At 44.9% G+C, this 27,113-nt stretch overlaps 2 protein-coding genes across 2 annotated transcripts in view; both read left to right on the forward strand.

The window, feature by feature from the left end:
* LOC132458860 (protein asteroid homolog 1-like) overlaps window positions 1–27,113 on the forward strand; it is a 46,635-nt gene that overhangs the window by 4,491 nt on the left and 15,031 nt on the right. The gene's annotated exons all lie outside the window — the stretch shown is intronic.
* LOC132458856 (protein asteroid homolog 1-like) lies at window positions 8,020–11,995 on the forward strand. Its single transcript, XM_060053196.1, has 4 exons — window positions 8,020–9,936; window positions 10,544–10,751; window positions 10,862–11,009; window positions 11,127–11,995. Exons 1-4 carry the CDS (start codon window positions 8,692–8,694, stop codon window positions 11,446–11,448), a joined length of 1,923 nt encoding a protein of 640 aa, XP_059909179.1. The 5' UTR covers window positions 8,020–8,691; the 3' UTR covers window positions 11,449–11,995.

A 27,113-nucleotide genomic window follows, 5' to 3' on the forward strand; every position in this document is an offset into this window, starting at 1 on the left:
AAACTTGTTAAGCGCTAGTGCATGTTAGTTTGTATTTCACTTGTTGTGTAGAAATACTGACTGAACGATGGCTCTATGGAGGAATGCTGCTGACCGTCTCCTGAGCTACGCTACTCTACATCTTACTTTCATTTTCGATGTCGGGACATTCCTGGCGGGCGTCATTGTTGTAAAACTTGTAAAATGCGTGACCTACCCCTGAACACTTCAATGGGGCTGCATTGAACAGCTTTTTTTAATGTCGAAAGTCGACGGTCATTGGATAATGCTGCGATTATGTCCCTCCCACGGACGCTCAGCTTCTCTGGGGGAATAGAGTACTACAGTGTGACGTCAGGCTTCCATAGCAACCGATTTTTGGTTCTACACAAAACAAATTAACGAGGGGAAATCCCATGCCACACAAACGTTTTATAGAAAAGGAAAGATTTTTTAGGAAATTGATTTGCGAGTTTGCTATACCAATGATTGATTGATTGATTGATTGATAGATTTCATTTATTTCAGACGTATCAAAATACAAATCAAACATCGCAAATAACACCAAACAAAATAAAAAGCATGACACTACAATAAACAAAAGCGATGTGCCAATTATTTCACTAAAGAAAAAAAAATTACATGCATTCAATTGATATGTCTGAAAAGGAGTAGGAAGAAGTGTAACACTTATTTAATCCTACCCCTTTTCCACAGTTCAACAATTAATATTTATTTAATATATACTTCCTGTATTCCTCATAATCTCTCTTTATACTATATTTGATATATTATTTCATATATATTATTATTATTTATTTTTTTATATTTTCCTTCTTACTTCTGTCCCTCATCCCTGTACCTTTTGAAAATCATTGCTTTGAACCTTTTTTTAAACTGGATCATGTTTGGACATTGCTTTAGCTCCTTGCTCATCCCATTCCACAGTTTCACACCCCCAATTGAGATGCAATGACATTTTAAAGTCATGCGTACAGCCAGTGTCTTAAAGTTTAACAGTTCCCTCAAATTGTAACCCCCCTCTCTGTCAAAAAAAAGTTTTTGAATGTTACCTGGCAGCAGTTTATTTCTAGCTTTGAACATGATGCAAGTAATATTGAGAAATATTTCCGTTCTCGCAAATGTCTTCATAAAAACTTTTATAAAAACGCAAACTTTTCCTTCTAATACCCCAGGGGAATACATGAACACCATGAGATGTTTCAATTGGTAGTGATTTTCACCTCCTGAAATTGATTTATTTTCATTTTGGAAGAAACAACACGATGGAAGCAATTGAAAACGCCACCTCTTGTTCGGTTGTTTAGAACTGAAAATCCGGTTGAGGACAACGTGACATTTTCACTTTAGTAGGTACTCTATGGAGGAGTGGGTGGGTGGGCTGGAAGCTGGCCTTCTCCGTGATGATTCAAGGGTCTGCGAAAGACTGAGTTGACGTTTGATTGACAGCGATTTTGAACAGTAAAACGTCGCCGGAGCTCTCTTAAGTTCTCAGTCCGAACACGGATTTTGCAAGCGAGTCGAAGGACAAACTGCAGTGCAACCTATTTCTTGATATTTGCTTGGCGATATTGCTGGACAATTTTCATCGTACATTCCATACACTTATTCACACAATTCCTTGTTTCAGTTTAACAGAATTCACACATTTCTTTTTGGGAATTTCCCTCCATCTAATATCGTTTTGGTAGTGGATCATCACTTTGCTTCAGGGAGCCTCAGGTCTGAACTTCCAGTCCTGTATTCAGATCAGGACTTGCAGGGTGACAGGGGAAAGCTGTGTGATTTCTTGTTGTTCCTTAAAGAAATGGAGTTGGACAGTGCAACGCCTCAGCTTTACAAACTGTTCTCATTAATGGCAACAATTTGAAATACATCAGGTTTAGAAAGCACCTTCTCCTGTTTAAAGCGGCTGAAGACCTACACCTGTAACACATTGGCCAAGGCCGTTCAAGCAGTCTAGCTCTGCTGGCCATTGAGAGGACAATGGCACAGTCACTACAAAAGACAGAGGGTATGACAGGGTCACGGCGCATTTCTGTGAAAAGGAACAGAGAGCAGAGTTTACGTATAAATAATTTGCAATTTGTATGATGTATGCCGAAAATGAGCTTCCCCTCATTGAAAGACCAGCAGGCGCCACTGGTATAAAACTATTCATACAGCCTCTCAACCACAATGGGTGACAGTGTGGCCATTGACTTTAATGATATGTTATGCAAAAATACAGTGGCGGATTTAGAGGTTTTTTCCTGAGGTGGCAAAGGGGTGGCCTGAGGTTCCAGGCGGGGGGCCATAAATAGTATTCAAAACTTAAAATTCCGGACTTCGCCAAATGTGTTTTGTTCTATACACTAGCTTACACGTGGTGGGAGGCACATCAGAGATGTAGCTGCCTTTTTGGATGTCTGGGTCTTCATTTGTGAATTGTGGACCGTTTCTCTGTGTGATCACGATCTACAGTCTGTGTAGTCCGTACTTACATTCTCAAAAAGCAATTCTAAGGGGGTTTGCTCCCCCAGAGAAAATGTTGAAAAAAAGACCCCTCAAATTACGTCTACTAGTGAGTTTTGTGGGAATGTGGACACATTTAGTCCTACAAAATAAGCCATCAATAGATTTAGGTTATCTTGATAGAAACATAATTCTAATGCAGGTTTATTGCAATGATAACCATGACTGTAAATGTCAAACCACTTCCCTCTGATTCAATAAAGACTCAGTCAAGTACCTTCTTGGTCAACATATTCTTTTTTGGATTTATTGCAATACAACATACAACAATTTAAAATGTAAAATAATCTAATCATAATCTATGTACCCCTTCACCTCACACACACATACTCTAGGCTACTCGTTCACTCACTCACTCACTCACTCACTCACAGAGTTGTGGATATGAAAGTACCGTCATAAATGTCCTATTAGCAAACAACCTCAAATAACCATATTTAAAATGGCTCAAAATAACTTCCTAGTAAGTTTAAATTAATAAAAAAATGCATTTTATCAGACACCAGGACTGCTATTAAAGGACAAATCCGGTGTAAAATGGATCTGGGATACGTTTAGGATGATAACGAGTTGGGATGTTCGTTTGGGAGCAAAAAGGCGCATGTATACGCATTCTTACGCATGCCTGTTTTTAGCCATTCTACCAAAACGCTATAAACTTGAAACGATGGGGGCACGTGTTATGGTAAAAACGAAATAGTTATTTTAAACCACTTAAAGTCTTAGAAGTAGCCCGACACTTCTTTGGTAGCATAATAAGGGTCTTAACATATAAAACGAGGCATTGATAACTAAGAACCCACCCATCCCGGCTCCAACACCCGGCTCCTCCTCGCTGAGTTTCGAGGTGTCCCTGAGCAAGACACATCCCCCTCTCTGCTCCTGACGAGCTGGCTGTCGCCCTGCGTGGTTGACTCGGCCGTCAGTGTGTGTATGTGTGTAGGAACGGTTGTAAGTCCCTTTGAATAAAAGAGTCAGCAAAATCCCCTAAAAGAAAAAGGAAATGTATCCAACTCCTGAAGACTGAGGTGGCTGGGATGAGTGACCTCATGACGTTGTGGGGATCATAACATACCTCCAGGTGCTCTGTAGAGGGCGTGTATAGGTGGTCTATGTGGTCAGTCTATGCATCGTAACCTGTAGACAGACATTCTCTCTCTGGACTGATGACTAATGAGGGTTAAAGGTTCAACCATTTAAACCGGTTGTGGAATGATATCACTGACTATTGGTTTCCAAGGCATCCCTCATCATTAGGGATGGGAATTTATAAGAATTTCACGATTCCGATTCCGATTCTGCTTATCGATCCGATTCCTTATCGATTCTCTTATCGATTCTCATTGGGTGAGAAAATAAGTATAAATGTGTTTGTTTGCATTGAATCTCTTTAATATCTGATCAAAAGTGCTTCTAGTATTAGGAAATTGTACATTTTCAAATCAATTGGTCTAGACGAAAAAATATGTTTGGCTTTTCAAGCCCAAATGCCTTATGTGCCATAAAACTAAAAACACAGACTGAAAACAGCCAAGTAAGAGCTTGTGCCTTTTGGAATGCTAACAGTGCTCATTTGCATTCAACTTGTAACAAAATTCAACTGACATAAACAAAATGAAGCATTGATTAGACAGAGATTTATTAGATGGGCCTACCTGATAAACCGTTGGAACACACAAGACCGGAAACCATAGCAATGCCGGTCAACAAACCCTGAGAAGCCCAATCCCTATGAGAGCTCCCCACGCTACGGCCATCCGGAGGCGACAGAGCTGTTGGCCGTGATATTATATATACAATTATAATATATCATATACTATTATATATAGAGCTCCGGGAGTCGCAAACTGCAACAATAACTTTCTACTCCATGCCGCAGTTCACCCCGGACTTCACTGCACTGAGTTTGACGGCTGAACGCTGATTGGCTGTTACGTTACACATGTCACTCAGTTATCACGCTGTTGAACGCTGATTGGCTGTCATCACGACAAAAACTTGTCGCCGGTTTTCTCCCGCGAAAGATTCACACTTATACGCGTCTCTACGTTCACTTTGTATGGGATCTTGTCGCCCCGTCGTGTTTGGTGTGAACGCACAATGCGATTCTTCCTCGGCGGCGACATGTTTGCTGCGTTCTGAACCAAATCAAAGCAGCGTGTGTGTGACGTCACAACGCATTTGCCGCGACCGGAACCGATAAGCGGAATCGTTAAGCAGGCTTGCTAATGATTCCAAGGAATCGGTTGACTCGGAACCGGTTCTGAACAAGAACCGGTTCTCGATTCCCATCCCTACTCATCATCATCATCATCATCAACAGTACCCTCGTCTGGATCAAGGCTTGACCCGGCAGCTACCTCCGTTGACGCTACGCTAGGTGAAACGCTACGCTAATTGTTGATAGTCTTACCGAGGCACGGAGCGGACAGGAGCCATCGCCGGTCACCTGGGGCGTGGGGCGGTGGGCTCTAGCGCGGCGATCAGCGGACGGTTCCTGTGGCGAGGGGCGGTGGGCTCTAGCGCGGCGATCAGCGGACGGTTCCTGTGGCGTGGGGCGGTGGGCTCTAGCGCGGCGATCAGCGGACGGTTCCTGTGGCGTGGGACGGTGGGCTCTAGTGCGGCGATCAGAGGACGGTTCCTGTGGCGTGGGGCGGTGGGCTCTAGCGCGGCGATCAGAGGACGGTTCCTGTGGCGTGGGGCGGTGGGCTCTAGCGCGGCGATCAGCGGACGGTTCCTGCGGCGTGGGGCGGTGGGCACTAGCGCGGCGATCAGCGGACGGTTCCTGTGGCGTGGGGCGGTGGGCTCTAGCGCGGCGATCAGCAGACGGTTCCTGCGGTCGTGTGTTCGCTAGCGGAAGTCTCCGGCCGAAGGTTTTGCTCCCTAGTTTTAGTCATGTGGTAGAAAAACTCTAAATATACGAGTGGGTCGAGTGTCGTGGTGCGTTCTGAGGTGCGTAGGCAGAGGGAGGCCCTGGAGGGCCCCGGGGCAGTCGTGACGTGCTGTGTTTTGTACTGCTGTGTCATGATGGGCGTCTCTCCTCTTTTGAAATAAAACTAATCGACACCACTTGTGTCCTCACCAGTTTTGGGAACGTTACTTTAAAAAAGTAATTTGTTATAGTTACTCACTACTTGTTCCAAAAAGTAACTGAGTTAGTAACTGAATTACTCTATAATAAAAGTAACTAGTTACCAGGGAAAGTAACTATTTGCGTTACTGTAAAAATTAGGATTTTTCGTAGCAGTTTTCACTTGGCCTTAATGTGTTAAATGGTTGAACTGACCATTCAAGGCCCTGATGTACTTCCAACTGAATTTTACTTTGCTTAGTTGCAAAGGCTGTGGAACATCTGCCGAATACTACAGAAAATGCCAGCTTATCTCTTAGTTAACCTGCCCGGTCTTCTCACTTAGCAGTTTGTGTTTGGAACCAGGGGTGCATTCGGATTACGCTCTTTATTCAATCAATTCATAGTAACGCACCGCATTTACAGACTGAATATAACGGCGTTACCTAACGCCATTCTTCTAAACAGCGTTATAACAAGCACTGGTCCTAATGTGTCTGCTGCCCATTAACCACAGAGACAGAGCATCAGACAGACAGAGAGACAGACAGACCACCCGAAAGACCAAAAGATAGACAGATGCTCTTAAAGACGATGAACCCATAAGACAGTCAGGTAGACTTCAGACAGACAGATGCATATTAGGACAGACGATCAGACAGGCTGAGGGGCAGTCGGGTAGACCGTCAGACAGACAGATGCACTTTATAAAACATTAACACCATAAAACAGTCTGGTAGTCCATCGGACAGACAGATGCACATGAAGACAGACCATCAGACAAACTTCTTTAGATTTTACAATTTATTTTAGTAACCAAAGAAAAACTGGGAATGAATATTTCTGTGCTTTTCTTTTGAAATTAATCCTCTCCATTATCAGCTGCCGATCACTACCATCTAAAATTGTTGTGAATATTATTTGCACACCTTTTTCATTCATAACAACTAAGGCAGTAACACCATTTAATAAACATGTCATCTGGACCTTAGCATCAATTCCGAATGTCACAAAATCTGAGCTTGTTCAAGTTCAAGTTCTTTAGTTAAAAATATGTTAAATTCAGTTCAAAGTTCAAAGAAAAAATAACTTGTTCAATGAACTAGTTCACACACAACACTGCCTGGAGAACAACTAGATTGAACTGAAGGGAGTGACAGACAGAGAGAAAGAGGGGGTGACTGAGAGAGACAGACAGACAGACGGAGAGACTGAGAGAGACAGAAAGACAGAGTGAGAGGGGGAGACTGAGAGAGACAGACAGGCAGAGAGAAAGAGGGGGAGACTGAAAGAAACAGAGTGAAAGAGGAGGAGACTGAGAGACAGAAAGGCAGAGTAAGAAGGGAAGACTGAGAGAGACGGACAGAGAGAAAGAGGGGGAGACTGAGAGAGACAGCCAGACAAAGAGAAAGAGTTGGAGACTGAAAGAGACAAACAGACAAGAGAGAAAGAGGGGGAGACTGAGAGACAGAAAGGCAGAGTAAGAGGGGGAGACTGAGAGAGACGGGAACTATGGAGAGACGATGGCTGTTAAAACAAGGTCCATTGGGGTGATGGAGATGTCGCAACTCTCTCTCTAAATGGCTCTGGGTATACCGTAAAGGGAATGATGGTATGACACCAAAGCCAGAGTTGTGGTTTAGAGAAAGACAATTATAACTTTCAGCAGGGGACGGCATAGTTTCAAGAACCTTGTTGAGGGTCCTGCCAAAGTGCATGTCTTATGAAACCACACATTGAGAGAATGTATGAGAATAGCAACAAAATTTAGAAAACTTTCAGGCAGCTTTGGCCAGGAAAGCTACATCTTTACTTGCTGTAATCTTCTAAAACCCATGTAAGACAAGAATGGAACAAACCGTTGGCTGTTACAGACAATTTGTACGCCAAAAATCAGTCATTGCCTTTTAGTGAGAGCTAGTGTAGGCTAGTTTATAATTCATCTAGTGTAGAAATCCTGACCGAACGATGGCTCTATGGAGGAATGCTGCTGCCCAACCCTGAGCTATGCCACGCTACATTTCACATATTTCACGTTGGGTCGTTCCTGGCGGGCGTCATTGCTGTAAAACTTGTCAAAAGCGTGACCTACCCTGAACAGTCATTATACGATTAGTAAGGGCTGGTGTAGGCTAGTTATAATTAGCCTATTGTGTAGGAATACCGACAGATCGATGACTCTATGGAGGAATGCTGCTCCCTCTAAAACTTGTCAAATGCGTGACCTACCCTGAACAGTCATTAAACGTTGGCGTATTGATCTTTTCATACAGCGTCTCAACCACAATGCGTGACTGAGTGGCCTATGTCTATTTGATGATATGTCTTGCCAAAATACATTTCAACATAATATGAAAGTTATTTCTTAGATGTAAATTAATGAAATGACTATTTACAGTCACAATCTGATTTTCAAAGGGTTTGGGAATGGGTAGTCTCGCAAAGCCAACCACCAAACTACAGCAAGTAGAATGGTCTGGAACCACGCTATTTAGAGCCGTCAATCGGGGGGGAAACAGGGCTGGCCTGTTTTTATTTCTTTAAACCAATCACAATCGTCTAGGGCGGGGCTAAGCCCGGGAAGCAGCAGCGGTGACCTTGAGGGGGAGCACAATACGGGAAAGCCAGCAACAGGAAGGGGAGGAGTAGCGGTGTAATCTGACTCTAGCGCTATAGACGCTGTCCATTTCCGTTCAGCCAGACTAGGGAATGGGTAAAGTTTGTGTGTTGGGGGGGGGGCATGCTCTGAGCTTAGGAGTGTCCAGGGTCCCCTGAAGGGGTCCGGCCATGCCATGAAGAAGTCTGACCGACGGGATTCATTCCCTAGTATAGGCCCACTGTATAGGACTACTGATACTGTACACTCACACACATCAGTACAGTAGGCTACACGCTTTCTGCTGCATTGCTTCATGGGACAAGGAAATGGGGTTGATGATGTGATACCATTGAAATGTCCAGAAGCGAAACTTATAGAGAACTGAGGAGCCACTCCCAGTGCATGTGTTTGTGTGCGTGTGTGTTGGTGTATAAAAGAGATGGAATCCTCTCTGTGTTAGTCCAGTCACCATCGATAGGTGAAGTTAGAACTTGACCAATCAGTCACCATGGGGGTGACGGGCTTGTCGTGGCTGCTGGAGGATCTAAACCAAAGAAAAAAACAGATCTACAAGGACTACCCCTTCAGGGACAGCAAGCTAGTGGTGGACGGCAGCAACCTGGCCTACCATCTCTACTTTAGGTTTTTCTTGGACCTGAGCCACGGTGGGGAGTACCTGGCCTTCCGAGCTCTGGTCCAGGATTTCTTCACGAATCTGCACAACTGTGGAATCAAACCTTACGTGGTGATGGATGGAGGCTCGAGCAAAAGCGACAATAAATTAAAGAATATCCTGGAAAGGAACAGAGAATTTCTGCGGAGGGCCCATGAAATCGCTCTGATGGGCAAGAGGGAGGACATCCTTCCCCCCTTTACCCTGTCAGTGTTCGAACAGACGCTGAACGAATTGAAGGTGCCGCTGGTCAGGTGCTTCGGAGAGACCGACGGCCAGCTGGCTGCCCTGGCCAGAGAGTGGTGCTGCCCGGTGCTGTCCAAAGACACTGACTTCTGCATCTACAACCTTCCAGAGGGGGTTCTACCACTGAAACACTTCCGTTGGGATGGGGTGGAAATGGATTTGGGCGGTTGTTTCATCCCCTGCAAGCGATACACCACGTTCAGCTTCTGCACCTTCTTCAACATCGACCCCCAGCTCCTGCCCGTCTTTGCCTCGTTGGCCGAGAACGACGATGTCAACCTCAGAGAAATTAAATGGATCCAATTCCTTCCAGCGGACCACCCTGGGCACCGCCTGGAGGGGCTCCTGAGCTGGCTCGGAGCCAGGACAGACCAGACGACAGAAGACACCTTGACAGCAGCGATGGCACTCATACCCGACATGAGTCAACAGGCTAAGACGGAGGCTCAGACAGAGGTGCAGAAGTCCATGCTGGAGTACCGGCTCCCCAGCTCCTCTCTGCGGGGGTTCTTCAGCGAGGGAACCATTCCGCCGCTGCCCACTGAGATGCTGAGCTGCGTCCCCGACTGGGTCCGGGCGCCCCTGGCCAGAGGAGAGCTGAGCGGTGACGTGTTGAACGTGCTGGTCGATAGGAGGATGATTGTGGGGATCCAGGCGGAGCTCAGTGACCTACAGAGCTCCAACCTCACCTCGCAGCCCATCCGGCAGGTGCTGTACGGGCTGCTGCTGGGCCTGGGGCAAGGCGCGGTGAGGGAAGTGGACCGGGTCGAACTGGAGGTACAACCGTTGGTCCAAGGAGCCGCTCAGCAGCTGAGACTGGCCACTCTGCCCCAGGTAAGTCTTCCGTCTTCCGCCAGTTAACAAATAGGATAATAGATGGACAAAATAGGGATAATAAATGGAGGAGAAAGTTATAAAAGATGGACATCAGGCGGCCAGCAAAGGCCTAGTCAGCTCCAAACCAAAAAATGGGCAGGGCTAGGGCTAGGCTAAACCGATACGTTCACAAACATGGAGATATCTTAATTAGGGTTAGGGATAAGTACCCCCATATTGTCAACTACTATCTTTCGTGTTCTATCAACACAGTTCATTCCAACTCCTCACTTTAACTGATGATATCAAAACAGATTCAGGGATAAGAGACAGCAGCCCTTCAAAGGAGAAACAAACCCCCTGAACACATCTTCAAACAAGGCTTTGAGGTTTTTCATTATGGGAAAGGCTGCTGGCTTCCCTGCAAGACAGACGGGTAGAACCAGACTAGCAGGCTCCCTAAACACCCATTCAATTATGTTTCAATAAGCAGAGGACAGGTGTGTCCCATCAACGTTCAATCAGGTAGGACTGTCAGACAATGACAATAGCAGTGTTCAACCTATAGAGGGAGCCATCGAATGCAAAGCAATCTAAAAACATGTTGTTTGCTACCACTTCCCAGGCAGACCCCGCTGTGAGGCTGCAGGTGTGTCTGGAGACTCTGGGCGTGGAGGAAGAGACGCTGGAGGGAGTTCCGGCTCACCTGCGCCTCCCAGTGGCTGTGACCCGCTACTGGCTGAGCAGGGCCAGCCCTGAGCCGACGCTCCTCAAAGCTCTGCTTATGGTCATGGTCCAAGGAGAACTGATCAGAAAAAATGGAGGGAAAGCAGGTAGGTAGCACATGATGCAACTTTAATCACTCACTCACTCACTTACTAACTCCTCCCTACCTGTGTGTGTGTATGTCTGTGTGTGTGTGTGTGTGCGTGCGTGTGTGTAGGTGGGCAGCATCATATCAAGCACAACAGTGAACAGCTTCCAGACGGTGTCGTGGCTCACAGCTTCAACCAATGGCAGGCCTGCATGAAGGATGCCTCCCAGCTCAACCTGCTGCTCTGCAAGCCCCTCCCTGAACCCCTCTTCGCTTGGTGAGACACCCAGACAGTACTGTTTCCAAAGTAACACCATCACCTAGCTAGTCCTGTTTCAATAGTTTTGAGATAAGATAAAACAGTGCTTCATTAATCTTAGACGGGTTTGTCCAGGTTGTACAAGGGCAGGCTGGTGCACCACCGGCAGAAGCTGCTCCAGGAGTGGAAACCAGAGGAGATAGTACAGGACGACCGGTTCAGGAGACTGTACAGGAGCCTCCTAGAAAAAGTGCTCCAGCCAGACCCAGGGGCCAACAGGAGAGCTGGGGGGCCTGAGGCCCAGCTGAGGGCCAGCATGGAGCACCTTCACCTCAACACCGAGGATGAGGAGGAGGAGGAGGAGGAGGAGGAGGAGGATCTGGGTGGGGCTGCAGGCCTGGATCAGGGCTCGGATGGGCCTTGGGTGGTGGTTAAAAGCAGAAGGAGGAAGCAGTAGAAGGAGGGGTGGGAGTGAGCAGGAAGGGGTGAGGCTGATGAGGAACAGTGTTGGGGTAACACCGCTTTCGCACTGTACATTTCCATAGACGGATCTCATTGACTTTGATTAGGGCGCTCTCGAAATGCATTGTGGGACAATCCGTTCTGTCGGCTCCGTTGCCAGCGTCAAAAAGTTGAGAAATGTTCAGGCAGTGACGGATCCGTCAGCCAATCAGATTGCGTTACCCATACGGAGACGTAACCTCCCTCATCCGTCAACGTACAATTAGAGCGTGGTGTAATGTGTTACAGCATTTACATTAAGCAGCAGCAGAATTTTAAAACATGTTTGTCATAACATTTAGGTAATGCATCTTCAATAAGAAACTAGGAAGGAAGCAAAAGGAGAGTTGAGAACGATATAAGATTGGAATAAGTTGTCATCACAATATTATGGTTGAGGGCTTTTTCTAAGCATGAATCATGACTTGTGTTTTGGGCTTGGTTCAAATAATCAATTTTCTATTGAAAATGGATCTTTTGAGTTTTCAATCTGATGATCTTTCAATACAACATATACATGTATATATCCATAAATATATACACACATATTTACATATATATATATACAGTAGATATAGATATTGCTTTTACTATTCACTTATTTACTGCAATTCATGATATAAATCAATAAACTCAGACCATGCCAGCAGCTTGTCCGCTCTTTCCTCCGTGTTGTCCTAAAGTCTCCACCACGGTTTCCTGAGCTGCATGAGGAGGCTCCAATCGCTCAGAGAAAGGAGTACAGATGTACTCCTCCCCACCGACGCAGGGAGGAGAACCAAACGGTTGGCTCAAACCGGCAGGAGCAATCTGACTAATCAAAGATTACAATGACGAATAAACATGTGAGGGGATCTTAATGAAACACAAACAAAGAACACACCATTGGGAAGCTTAATGTTCGATTCATTTAAAATACCTAAAGTGAAGTCACTCTGCAGGACATTTTGAGGCAGACCGGTTAGTGGAGACCAGAAAGGGCGAGACTGGGCTGAGAGCAGCTGCTATTCCCACCATCCCTGTGCATCGTCCTCAAACACAGGAGGGCCCCTACACCACCATGCACCCCCTGGCATAATATCACCCCTTTAATTCAAACAAACCTTTCATTGTCTACTAGCAGCCATTTCGAATGTGTTTTATTTGGGGGTGATTCTTTTTGAAAAAAAAATATATAAACATACTATAATGTATCCAGCTTTTGACATACAATTATTCCAATGCATTCATTTTTTAATTTCTTTAAACTGACATGTTTTCTATGTTCTATTCGTTCCATGGCAATAAAACTATAGAGAAAAGTCCATTGTTTAAATATTAAAAATTGTTTAATAAAAGCTTATTGAAATTCAACGATGAACAGAGTTAACATTTATTGGTCACACACACTTTGAGGAGCCCTTATGTCAGAACGCCCACCCCATCTGGGGGTACACCAGGGGCCCTTATGACCACCGGCCCACCTGAGGGGGAACCAGGGGCCCTTAGGGACTCCAGCCCACCTGGGGGGGAACCAGGGGCCCTTAGAAACTCCGGCCCCCCTGGGGGGGAACCAGGGGCCCTTAGGAACTCCGGCCCCCCTGGGGGGGAACCAGGGGCCCTTAGGAACACCGGCCCATCTGGGGGGGAACAAGGGGCCCTTAGGGACTCCAGCCCACCTGGGGTGGAACCAGGGGCCCTTAGGAACTCCGGCCCCCCTGGGGGGGAACCAGGGGCCCTTAGGAACTCCGGCCCCCCTGGGGGGGAACCAGGGGCCCTTAGGAACACCGGCCCCCCTGGGGGGGAACCAGGGGCCCTTAGGAACTCCGGCCCATCTGGGGGGGAACCAGGGGCCCTTAGGAACACCGGCCCCCCTGGGGGGAACCAGGGGCCCTTAGGATCACCGGCCCCCCTTGACAATAAAGAGATTCTGATTCTTATTCTGACAAGCAGGGTCCAAGGGTCAGGATGCACAGCCGTCAAACTAAGGCTGCTTTTTTGAAAAATATGCTGACATGCACACACGTACACCATCGTATGCATGGGGATAAATGTATGTTCAATTTTGAGCGAATTTTCTCTCTTCTTTTGGGCTGATTGTACAGTTTTCTGATCTTGGATCGATTGAGTAAATTCTCTCTCTTTTAATTTTGGCCGATTGAACAGTTTTCTGATCTTGGATCGACTAAATTGCATTAATAATAGTGTTTTCACACCTAAAAATGAACAAAGCACCAGGTAATAATAAATGACGAGGCTAACAAGGCAGTAGAAAAGAGTAAGAGGGAGAAGTTAGTACTAGCCTTGTTCCAAAATGTGGGATAGAGATGGAGTGAAGAAGAGAGAACAGCTGGAGAAATAGTAAATAAAGATGAGAAGACTGAGCCGTTAACCCCCGAAGACTCAGCCGCCACCGTATGACACAGGACTGTATCCAATGATAACAGGCACGGTAGACATTAAAGGGGAAGTCACGCTCAATGAAGAAGATAAGAATTGTAACACACAGGGAAGGAGGGTCCCACCCAGACACATGGACTACAATGAAGGGGTAAGGAAAACAAGGGAAAAGTGTAACAGTGCTGACATTAGTCCTAGTGAAAGTGAGCACGAGGACGAAGATGGGAAAAATGATAATAAGCAGATTAGCGAAGGGCCTTCTCCAGGAAGGAAAAATAGAGGAAAGGGGACTGTAAGAGCCATTTTCCTGTTTTCAGTTATGTTGTAATGTCTGTGTTGACCACTGAGTGGTGTTGCAGTATTGCGGGTACAGGTGTAAAAGGGACGTCATTTGGGGTACCTCTGTTGTTTGACCCCGGAAGGGCATACGGTTTTTGACCGCAAGAAAGTAATGTTGTTGTTATGTCACTGAGGATCTATAAATGCATTCCGTATTCCATTGCAATTGGTGTTACGTTTGGGAGGAAATAAACGGGTTGTAAACCGGAGACGATCGCACGGATCAATCATTGCTTCACGTAGCTGCATAGTAGGCTAATGGAAACATCAACACAGCGCGTCAACCAGGTCACCCGGGAGTCAAACCACACGGAGCACACCCATTGGATGTGGCTCGTATACTTGTCAAAAACCCGCCGTTTATTCAAAACTGCCGGTTGGAACTGTAGGAAACCTTCGGCACGTAAGGCAACTGGTGGCACAAGGACTTTGAAAGCTATTGGTAGCTTAGTGCAGCTTCGACTGTCGTACCTTTTGGAGGACGTTTGCGGGTTGCAGAAGGACCGGGAAGCTGTCGGGATTTCGGCTGCGCTGGAGTGCGTCTGGAGGCTGCGGGATTTCGAGTAGAATCGCCTGCGGGAGCTGTCAGGACTTGCGCTACACCTGCATCATCGGGTCTAACCATGGGCTACGGTACTAACGCTGGAGGCTACGGCTGTGGAGTGGACTACATCGTACACAAGCTACTGGACGGCGCACAACACAAAATTTAGAGAGCAGGTATTTGTGGAGCCACACACATGCCCGGGCTTTAAATCCAATGCATTGGTGACAAACTGACAGGACGGTAGACTTTGCATTGACTTGACTTTGTGTTTCAAACTATTGAACTGATTTGTGACTGTTGTTCTAATGGAGGGAAACGCAGCATCAGACATTGTCAACGGGACTGGTAAAATACCAACAGCTAAAAAAGCAATCAGTGTTACTGGTGGTGCTGAAACACTGCCACTAAAGCGGGTGGTCAAACTTACAGCAAAAGCGTTGGTTGGTAAACTAGATATTTTACAAAAGGAAAGAAAAAACAAACTAAATACAGCAGATGTTATAAGAAAAACAATACAATGTCTAATGTTGAATAATGATGAAACAGAGGTAAAAAATGGTGTGTAATGAGGCTAAATTCAGCCATGATTCTTTGTTGACCCTATTGCCGTCTGAAGAGAAGGTGAAGCATGAAACATGGTTTAAAGCAAAAATGTTGTCAAATAATGGTTCTATTGCTGATGCTAAAAAGTGGTTTTTGTGTCATGGTCATTTAACTTTACATGAAAATGTTCATGTGGAGGATGGTATCTGTCCTGATGACAGTATTTCAAATGTGGGTAGCAAACACTCTAGTCAAAGGAGCCACCGCAGTGGGAGATCAAGCACTGCATCCTCTGGACGGATAATGGCTGAGGCCGACAGAGCTGCACTTCTCGCTCGCCAAGCAGCCCTAAAAGAAAAACATGCTCTGGAGGAACAGCAACAACAGCTAAAAAGCAAAATGGAGGAACAGCAACAACAGCTAAAAAGCAAAATGGATGAGCAAGAACAACAGCTGAGGAGGAAAAGAGAGGAGCTTGACTTGAAATCCGACCTTGCTGCATCCAATGCAAAGCTGGCAGTACTGCAGGCGTGGGAAACAAAAAGTTATTCTTCCAAAGGCTCAGATGGTATGAATTCCTATTTTGAAAAAGGAAAAAAGAAAGAGGACTCTGTCGTTGTCCTAAACCCCATGGTGAAGGAGTATGAGCCTACATGCAGGCCTGTGCAACAAATTCACTGGGCACAATCATCATTACCACCAGACAATCATACATCAATGGACGTAAGGCCAAAACAACCTGTGCAATTGTTAGGAAACATCATAGCAACATCACAGCATGCACAGTGCCAGCCTACAGTTGCTCAGTCAAACGATGGACCAAGACAACATGGTAGCCATCAAAATCTTCCTGACGACATAATTAACATCATGAGCAGACAAAATGAAATTACTGCTGCTCTGGTGCAACAACAGCATTACTTGTCTCTACCACCGAGAGATATTCCTACCTTTGAAGGACACCCTCTCACATACAGGTCATTCATAAAGGCATTCGAGCAAGGAGTGGAAGGAAAGGCAAGCAATGCTGATTGTCTATACTATCTGGAGCAATATACGAGAGGACAGCCGCGAGAGTTGGTGCGTAGCTGCCAGCATATGGATCCTGAGAGTGGCTATGGAGTGGCTAAGGGTCTTCTACAAGAACATTTTGGGAACCACTATACGATTGCAACTGCTTATATGGAGAAAGCTTTGGCCTGGCCATCAATTAAACCTGAAGATGTGGATGCACTCCAAGCCTATTCATTGTTTTTGCGTGGTTGCTGCAATGCTATGGAGGATCTCCAGTACTTACAAGAACTTGATATGCCAGTTAACATGAGGGCCATTATTTCCAAGCTACCATTTAAAATGAGGGATCAGTGGAGAGCAAGAGCTCATGATGCAATGGAAAGAACAAATGACAGAGCACACATCAAAGACCTAGTGTCGTTTGTTGAACGCCATGTTAGAATTCTGTCAGACCCATTGTTTGGTAATATACAGGACTCCGGGTTTGGAGCTGCAGGGTCAAAGACTTTCACCAGGTTTACCTCACAGCCTAGGAGCAGAGTTAAGGAAAGTATTTTTGCCACTACAGTAGCTTCTACAAACGTCACTGAAAGAATTAAAGAAGAAACAAAAATGGAAAAAGCTGGATGCCTCTGCTGTTCTCGTGGGCATTCATTGGACGAATGTAAGGAGCTCATTGGAAAAGGACACAAAGACAAAATTCAATTTTTGCGTGAAAAAGGAGTTTGTTTCGCATGTTTATGCGTGGGTCACATGAGCCGTTACTGCGAGAGGCGCATGATATGCAAGATCTGTGGTCAAACTCACCCTACCTTGCTTCATATAAAAAGGCAACCAGCTATGGACCAGCAAGAGGAACCTTCCAATGAACAGCCTGCTATAGTTACAACATGTGGACATACAGGGGCCGGTAGGGACCAGTGCGCTTTGTCTATCCTTCCTGTGAGGGTGAAAGCTTCAAAGGGAAATAACATCATAACCACATACGCATTTCTGGATCCCGGCAGCTCAGGCACCTTTTGTTCGGAAAATCTAATGAAGAAACTGAATGCTGCGGGCAACAAAATCAGCTTCCTGTTACGCACAATGGGGCAAGAAACAGTGAAGACTGCTTATTGCTTAGCTGGGTTGGAGGTTGCTGGGCTTGACAGCAGTGATTTCTATGCACTTCCAGATGTTCTCACACAGGAGAAGATCCCAGTGACTGCCGATGACATAGTGACACAGGAAGATCTGTCTCAGTGGCCATACCTAGAAAAGGTACACATCCCAAGCATCAAGGCAAATGTTGATCTACTGATTGGAACTAATGCTCCAAGGTTATTGGAACCATGGCAGGTTGTCAACAGCTGTGGGAATGGCCCATATGCTATTAGAACTGTGCTAGGATGGTCAGTAAATGGTCCACTAAATGGAAACTGTGGCACCATGGAGGAAAAATTTCCCTCTGCTACCGTTAACAGGATTGCTGTGCATAAACTGGAGGAAATGCTGGCTGCTCAGTACAACCATGACTTCAACGACAAGAATCTGGAGGACGAACAAATGTCAAGAGAAGAAACTAGGTTCTTGGAAATTGTCAGCCATTCAGCAAAGCTGGTTGACGGGCATTACAGCCTGAAATTGCCTTTTAGGAAAGAGCAGCTCATGCTCCCAAATAATTTGTTGGTGGCCAAGCAAAGGATTTTGGGACTCAAGAGAAGGTTTGAGAAGGATGAGCAGTTTCATCAGGAGTATGCAAGCTTCCTTACTGACGTCATTGACAGAGGTTATGCAGAGAAAATACCTCAGCACCAGTTGCGTTGTGAAGAAGGAAAGGTTTGGTATATCCCCCATCATGGCGTCTATCATCCTAGCAAAAAAACCCTGCGAGTGGTGTTTGACTGTGGAGCAACATTTAAAGGAAGATCTTTGAACAACGAGCTCTTCCAGGGTCCCAACCTTACATGCGGTCTGCTCGGAGTGCTCACTCGGTTCAGACAGGAGCCTGTAGCTTTGATGGGAGATATCCAACAGATGTTTTATCAGGTAAATGTTGCAGAAACAGACAAAAACTTCCTCCGTTTCTTGTGGTGGCCTGAGGGTGACCTAAGCCAAGAAATTGCAGAGCACAGGATGACGGTCCACCTGTTTGGGGCAGTTTCATCCCCCAGCTGCGCTTGCTACGCACTCAGGAAGACGGCAGAAGACAATCAGGCGTCATTCCCTGCTGAGGTGATTAAGACAGTCAGGCAAAACTTCTATGTCGATGATTGCTTAAAAAGCACATCTTCCGAAGAAGAAGCCATTCAGGCAATTAAAGATCTCACAGCTCTCTGTCAAAAGGGAGGATTCCATCTGACTAAGTGGGTCAGTAACAGCAGGACGGTGCTGCGGACAGTGCCAGAGGAACACAGAGCAAAGGACTTAAAGGCATTGGACTTGGATAGAGACAATCTTCCCTTGGAGAAAGCCCTTGGTCTCCAGTGGTGCATCGAGAGGGACTCCGTTCAGTTCAGGACGCTGGTGAAAAACGGTCCTGAAACAAGACGTGGCATGCTGTCCATACTTAGTTCAGTGTACGATCCTTTGGGGTTTATTGCACCAGTCACATTGCCTGGCAAAATCTTGTTGCAGGAGCTATGCAGGAGGAACTCTGGATGGGATGACAGCGTACCTGGTGACATACTGCAGCAGTGGACTAAGTGGCTGGAAGAGCTTAGCAGGTTGTCAGAATTTAATATCAGAAGGTGCATCAAGCCAACAGAGTTTGGACAGCCTACACTTGCCCAGCTGCATCACTTCTCCGATGCAAGTGAAGGAGGATACGGCATCGTTAGTTACGTAAGGTTGGAGAATAACAGGAACGAGGTTCACGTGGCATTCCTGCTTGGCAAAGCGCGGGTAACACCAATAAAGCCGATCACCATTCCACGTTTGGAGCTTACTGCCGCAGTTCTTGCTGCTCGTGTAGACAGATTGTTGAGAGCGGAGCTGCAGTTGCAGTTGGAAGACTCATGCTTCTGGACTGATAGTACTTCAGTACTGAAGTACATAAGGAATGAGGACCGGCGCTTTCATACCTTTGTAGCAAACAGGGTGACAACTATCAGAGACGCTACAAAGGTGTCACAGTGGAAGTATGTGAACACAAAAGATAACCCAGCTGACGACGCATCCAGAGGTATGAAAGTCGAAGATCTACTGGCTCGCAGCAGGTGGATTGAAGGGCCCAACTTTCTTTGGAAGCCAGAAAGGTATTGGCCAGAAAATATAATAGAAATCAGCATCCCACTGGACGACCCTGAAGTTAAGAAAGACTTCACGGTGAATGCTGTTATCACCAAGGAATCAACGAATGCGACTGACCAACTAATTACATACTTCTCAGATTGGAGGAAGCTCAAGGTTGCAGTAGCCTGGTTCCGGAAGGTGCAAAGTACCCTCTTGAAATTAAGTCAAAGGAGAAAGGAGCTGCAGGCCTCTGATGCAAACAACCAACCCGCTCATGTACAGTTGGAGATGAGGAAGGCAAGAGGTGCAGTTGGGGACCAGAGCATAACGTCGGAGGATCTTGTGGAGGCAGAAATTGTGATTGTTCGCTTCGCTCAGCAGCAGCGGTTTAAGGCGGAAATTGATGCACTCTCATCAGGAAAGTTGGCAGTCCGCAAAGAAAGTCCTATTTACAAACTAGATCCTTGTCTGGAGAACGACCTGCTTCGAGTTGGAGGAAGGCTCAGTAGGGCAGCTCTGCCAGAAGAAGTCAAGCATCCACTCATCCTCACTAAAGACCAGCATATTTCGACTCTTATTCTCAGGCATATCCACCAGCAACTGGGTCATAGTGGTAGAAACCACACACTATCCAAACTCAGGAGGAAATACTGGATCACAAAGGCTCCTTCAGCAATAAGAAAGGTCATAAATGATTGTTGGACGTGCAGACTCCACGCTGCAAGAGTAGGTGAACAAAAAATGGCAGACCTGCCTTTAGAAAGGACTTTGCCTGACCTACCTCCTTTCACAAGTGTTGGTGTAGACTTCTTTGGCCCTATCGAGGTGAAGAGAGGAAGAAGCCTCTGTAAACGCTACGGGGTGATTTTTACCTGTTTGGCGAGTAGAGCTGTGCACCTGGAGGTTGCAAACTCGCTGGATACTGATGCGTGCATTAATGCTTTGCGGCGCTTCATAAGTAGAAGAGGCCAAGTTTCTCATATGCTATCCGACAATGGTACCAATTTCGTTGGAGCAAATAGAGAACTGAAGGAGGCTCACGCTGCACTTAATCATGAACAGATTCAAAGATCTCTCATTCCAGCAGGAGTGGACTGGAAATTCAATCCTCCAGGGGCATCTCATTTTGGCGGAATTTGGGAGCGCATGATTCGTACAATAAGGCGTGTTCTCAAATCTGTATTGCACCAGCAGCAATTGGACGACGACGGCCTCCACACGGTTCTCTGTGAAGTTGAGGCCATAGTAAATGACCGGCCCATCACCCAGCTGTCCGAGGATCCCAATGATCTTGAACCTCTCACACCAAACCATATCCTCCTCCTGAAAGGCAAACCTGCATTACCACCTGGGGTGTTTGTGAAACAAGACCTGTATGCAAAGAGAAGGTGGAGACAGGTTCAATATATATCTGATCTGTTCTGGAAACGATGGGTTCAAGAGTACCTCCCTCTGCTGCAAGAACGGCAAAAATGGAACAGAGAAAAAAGGAATTTGGTGCCAGGAGACATTGTCATAGTCATGGATTCGGCTGCACCTCGTGGCTCTTGGCTGCTCGGACGAGTAGTCGAGACCTTTCCCGACAAAAACGAGTTTGTACGGTCCGTTCGTCTTAAGACGAAGTTTAACACTGTGGTAAGACCAGTGACCAAATTGTGTCTGTTAAACGCAGCTCAAGATATCTGATGATAATGCAGTAATGCATGACTGGTATTAATGGCTCTTTGTTGTTTTGGTTTAAATGTTAGCTCCATCCGTCGCTTGCATTTAGGGGCCGGAGTGTAAGAGCCATTTTCCTGTTTTTCAGTTATGTTGTAATGTCTGTGTTGACCACTGAGTGGTGTTGCAGTATTGCGGGTACAGGTGTAAAAGGGACGTCATTTGGGGTACCTCTGTTGTTTGACCCCGGAAGGGCATACGGTTTTTGACCGCAAGAAAGTAATGTTGTTGTTATGTCACTGAGGATCTATAAATGCATTCCGTATTCCATTGCAATTGGTGTTACGTTTGGGAGGAAATAAACGGGTTGTAAACCGGAGACGATCGCACGGATCAATCATTGCTTCACGTAGCTGCATAGTAGGCTAATGGAAACATCAACACAGCGCGTCAACCAGGTCACCCGGGAGTCAAACCACACGGAGCACACCCATTGGATGTGGCTCGTATAGGGACAGTGAAGAGAACGAAGGGTCAGAGGAGGCTAAAAAAGAAGCACAGAAAACATGACATCTCATTACATGAGAAGCATCGTAGATTGCATGAGGAGAGAAGAGCACCCGACTTGTCATCCAACCCGGTATCACGCGATTGCGTGCTCCTGCGCACGAACGTTAATCTATTGAAGCGTGTTCCAGAGCACGATAGTCCGACTTTTTGCGTGTTCCACAGAACGAAATGTAAACCAATGCATTCTGAATGGGAGTGTTCTAAGACAATTAACTAGAGAGAGAGAGAAAGAGAGAGAGGGAGGGACAGAGAGAGAGAGAGAGAGAGAGAGAGAGAGAGAGAGAGAGAGAGAGAGAGCGAGAGAGGCTTCAGAAAGGGTGTGCGCAGATAGTACAGTGCACCCTAGTTATGTTTATGCCAAAACCACAAATGCTATATGTATATATATATATATATATATATATATATATATATTGCCTAATTATATATATTGCCTATATATATGTATAGGCTATATATAATTAGGCTATAATTATATTATTTAGCGTGTAATGAGACAGTGTAATGATCTATAGCCAAATTGTCGAAGATGCCCGAGAATCTCCAGGGATATCAGCATGGGAAATCGGCGAATCAGACCCATGAACCTATAAAGAAAGACGCCGTACGTTCCAATTCAGATCCGGCGAAAAGAAGTATACTTCAAGGACCCGGATGCCGTACTCAAAACGGGCTAATCCTGAAGTGTGTGGATCGAAGGACACTCCCCGTACTCAACGGCAGCCATCTTAGCTACTTAGCGGAAGAGGCGGAGCCAGGCTGAGCCAAAGTCGGCGCATTTTCCACATAGCCTGCATTAATAGAGTCATTTTGTAGTTTTTATCATAATAATAATAATAATACATTTCATTTAGAGGCGCCTTTCAAGACACCCAAGGTCACCTTACAGAGCATATAGTCATCATACATTTTTTAAAAAACAAGACATTGTGGAAACAAATTAATAAATAAATAAACATAAGCAATAAGAAATAAATAAAACAAAAACAAGACAAAACAAAACAAAAAAAATAAAATCAAAATCAAAACAGTGATCAGTTAGACGTTGTGTGCGAGTTTGAACAGGTGAGTTTTGAGTTGTGACTTGAAGGTTGTAATGGTGTCTGACTGTTTTATGTGTGGGGGGAGGGAGTTCCAGAGCCTGGGTGCTGAACAGCTGAATGACCGGGCACCCATTGTAGTGAGTCGTGATGTGGGGATACATAGTAGTCCAGCAGAGGTTGAGCGGAGGGAGCGGGAGGGAGTGTATTCTTGGAGGAGGTCGCAGAGATAACTGGGGGCTAGGTTGTGGAGAGCTTTGTAGGTGATCTATTTTATAGCTGCTAGGCGTAAAGAGTTCACCGTTCAAAGCGGGATGTTTATTGCGGGGGAGGAGCCACGGCGGCAGTCGTGATCGTAATTTCCTAATCATCATGGAAGTACGGGTATGGTCTCACGGAAATACATGACACTGTCACGTTATTTAATCTATTGAAACGTGATCAGGGACACGTAGGCCTATTTTCTAAATTTTGTATTTCAATTGGAAGTAGGCTATTTGTCGTGTCACTAAGCATGACTTCCAAAATAAGGTTCTGACCGGGAGCGAATATCGCCTTATTCACCTGGCGGCCATTTTAGCCCGTGAGGGGTACACAAACCCGGAAGTCGGACTCCGACGCATATTATCCATGGAAGATTCAGCAGCACAAGTGATGGAACCTCCAGTGTGGACCACCAATCTCTCCTGTCTGCCTGAATTAAGCATAACAAATGTGGAGCAATGGGCCAGTACTGACTGCAACATCCCTCGGGCTGTGTTACTCAAGGGATACAGTAACTGGATAGAAGGTTTTATCCACGACATTGAAGGTACGAATGGACGCTACCGCCTTTTCTCATAGCTTGTTATGCTAGAAGTAGTTAGCTGTGATATGGAGTTGTTGACTGTCTGTAATGTTCGATTTTATTTAACACTGAACATGTATTTAATCCACAAGTGAATAGGAGACCACCACAGATATTTGTGAGGGCTAGGTCTTTTCCTTCTGTGCGGAAAAACGAGGCACCTTACATCATACAGGTATCAGGTGCTAAGTGGACAAACTGCTCAGTTCACAGAGCAGTGCCACAGTTAAACCAGCTTGCTAAAAGTTCATTATGAGTTCATATCAACAATGTACCTTTCCCTGTCTGACCGAAAATAACATGTTGATTTTATCTCATTAACATGTTATCTGTAGCTGATGTAATATCACATAAGCCTCATTGATATATACTCTGATATGATACTTGTTTCAAATTAGCAAAGCAAGACAGGGCTAGGTGCATGTTGCTACTGTTGTTGACAATGATAGTATAATGACAGTATAACTATCAGGTAAGTGAGGGTAAGGTAAGCATTAACATTCATGTTAAGATAAGAGTTGCTCAGTTCTTGGAGCAGTGTATCCAGGGTTGAGGAAGGTTCTTCAAAATGTAATTAGCTTACAAATCACTTTTTAAATTGACATAAGATGGAATGTCATAACTTAAAATAACACATATCTACCTCTAAAATCCATACGGTTCAATCTTAATATGAGCTTTTCCACAACCCTGACTTTTTTGTACAATGAGTGTCCAAGGTATTAGGTATATTTTCTCGTTGTGTTCGCACGTATCACAGCTGTAAACAACCTACCACTACCAGCATGTCGCTGTAATATTTTCATAGCAGAACATTGAAATGCCAGATGTACCTAATTCACTGCACACTCAGTGTATGTTTGTGTGTGTATATATATAAATAAATAAATAATATGTTATTTGTCAATAGCAACTCTGAAGTGTCAAGTGTCTAAAGTTTGATTATCTTTTCAGGTGGAGCTGTCACTTGAGCAGCCATTCATAAGGGATTGGTTCCTTTTCCATGCTTACAGTATGCAAGCAGGCCATTTTACTCTATTCCGCCGTACCAACTTCCATGTACAAAGTTACCTTTACAAACCTAGACCAGTGTGCCTATCAATGTTTTTGGAATGTTTTCTGATGTTCCGACCTGTTCTGGTTCCTGTATAATAAGTTATAAAGTTATGAAGGACATCATCCATGTGTAATACAATTGTACTTTATTCTTTAGATAGACATCCAGTAGCTTATACATACATGTAAAAAAAACAACTCACAGGTATATAAAAGTAAAGAGCACGTGAAATGATTACAAAGTCTGACAGGGATCCTGTGATGCATTGACCACAATAAGGTGCTCTGGTAACAATACAAGGTCACATTGTATTGATTCGTAAAGATGAACAATAATGATGGTTAAGGATTTGTATAGATTCATAAAGATGAACAATAATGATGGTTAAGGAGTTGTATAGATTCATAAAGATGAACAATAATGATGGTTAAGGAGTTGTATAGATTCATAAAGATGAACAATAATGATGGTTAAGGATTTGTATAGATTCATAAAGATGAACAATAATGATGGTTAAGGATTTGAATAGATTCATAAAGAACAATGATGGCTAAGGTTTTGAACAGATTCTTAAAGATGAACAATAATGATGGTCAAGGATTTGAATGAATTCGAAAAGAAGAACAATAATGATGCCTAAGGTTTTGTACAGATTCGTAAAGAACAATAATCATGGCTAATGTTTTGTACAGATTCATAAAGACGAACACTTTCTAATCAAGGTTTGAATACATTTGTGGATATTAAGATTACAGTTGTAGAGATTTACATAACAATTTTAAAAGAGGACCTTGGAAATTTGTTAAAAGGGCACAGACAGCCCACAGTTGGTTAACGGAGCCCACCAGTGTCATGGGTAAGACTTTATCAAAAATATGGTACTCTTTAATCCGCCTAATAGCACGTTCTACATGAATTCGCAGTCTTGCTATCGCTTGAGTCTTTCGAACTTCCTCTGCAGTGAAGTGTCCACTTGGGCCTAAAAAAGGAGGGATTACAAGGGACACCTGTCTTTCAGAGAGAAGGTCCTTGATGAGAAAGCCTTTATCGGCCATTACCATATCTCCTTCTTCAAGCAAAGAAAGGATACCTGATTTTTTGGTCATTTCTTTGTCAGATATTGAACCTGTATACAAGTCACTGACAAAAGCCACTTCACCTGAGGGGGCAATGCCTATTAGGCCTTTAAATGTGGTGTTAGATTTGTAGTGCGAGTAAATTGCCGAGTTAAGGACCTTGGAGCTAGGTTTCTGTACATGAATTTCTGTGCAATCCAATATAACTAGTAGCCGGGAATGTGCATTTAAAACAAGCTGGCATAAGTTCATCCACAGTTTTCCTTGAAGGCCACATTTGAAGTGATCCCAACATAAAATACAGAAAGTTGACCCAGGTCACACAGATCCTGTTTACTGTTGACTGTGATATACGGAATCGGGTTGCAAGGTCCTGCTCAGGAAATCCCTGCCTCAACCTACAAAGGAAAAGAAAAAACTGGTCCATAGTGGACAATTTAGAGGCACTAAAGCCTTGACGAATTACCTCCCCACTGGTATGTTTGAATCGCTGAGCCTGACTCCATCCCACCATATTTTCTGCAGAAGGTTGCAGGGCCATAAACACAGCTTTAAATGTAGCATAATCCGTGAACCCTGTATAGAATGAGATCCGTTTATCATCACTTTGAAAATTTGAAACCCCAAACAGTTGTTGTTGAAGCTCTGCAATTAAAGTTTCTTGATCAGCGATGGTCTTTCGGGCTTCCTCAAGTTGATCTTGAAGGGAGGGAGGCAGTGCAGCATATTCGTGGTCTGGGTGCGGAGGGGGCGTCTCTTCACTGGAAGTATAAGAGAAACATTTTGATGGACACATTAGGTCTTTTACAAGGATACTCATGCTCAACGCATGTAACCAATTACACATTTTACGTACCTCAACACACTCACACCATGATCCATGGAAACATTGCTGGAAATCATCAACAGAGAAATACTGTCACTACACAGTTAATAAATGCATTACGAACTAGTAACTTAACTCATTAATACTACCTTGCAGTTCTAACAACACTCCTCCTCTCTGGTCTGAAAGAGCTCCATGCAAACACAGTCGGCACAGCTCCCTGTTTCAGCTTGGTGATCCCTGTCTTGGTTTTTACCAGGCAGTCTGGGAGGAAATGCTCCGAGCACACTTTTGTGTATGTGTTTATCTGCATCAGCAAATAAAACGTAATCATATAAACATTACATGTTAAATTTTATACATGTACATTTCAACAACTGTGCTCTCTGCCTTAATCTATCTACTAAAACGGGCAAGTTCTTGCTAGCCTGGCTAACTGCTAGCGATACGGAGACCGGGTTACAGCACCAGACATATCATAAAACGTACCTTAAAATGACGGCCAGGATCT

Source organism: Gadus macrocephalus, chromosome 6 (assembly GCF_031168955.1).
Source record: "Gadus macrocephalus chromosome 6, ASM3116895v1".
Lineage (NCBI taxonomy): Eukaryota > Metazoa > Chordata > Actinopteri > Gadiformes > Gadidae > Gadus > Gadus macrocephalus.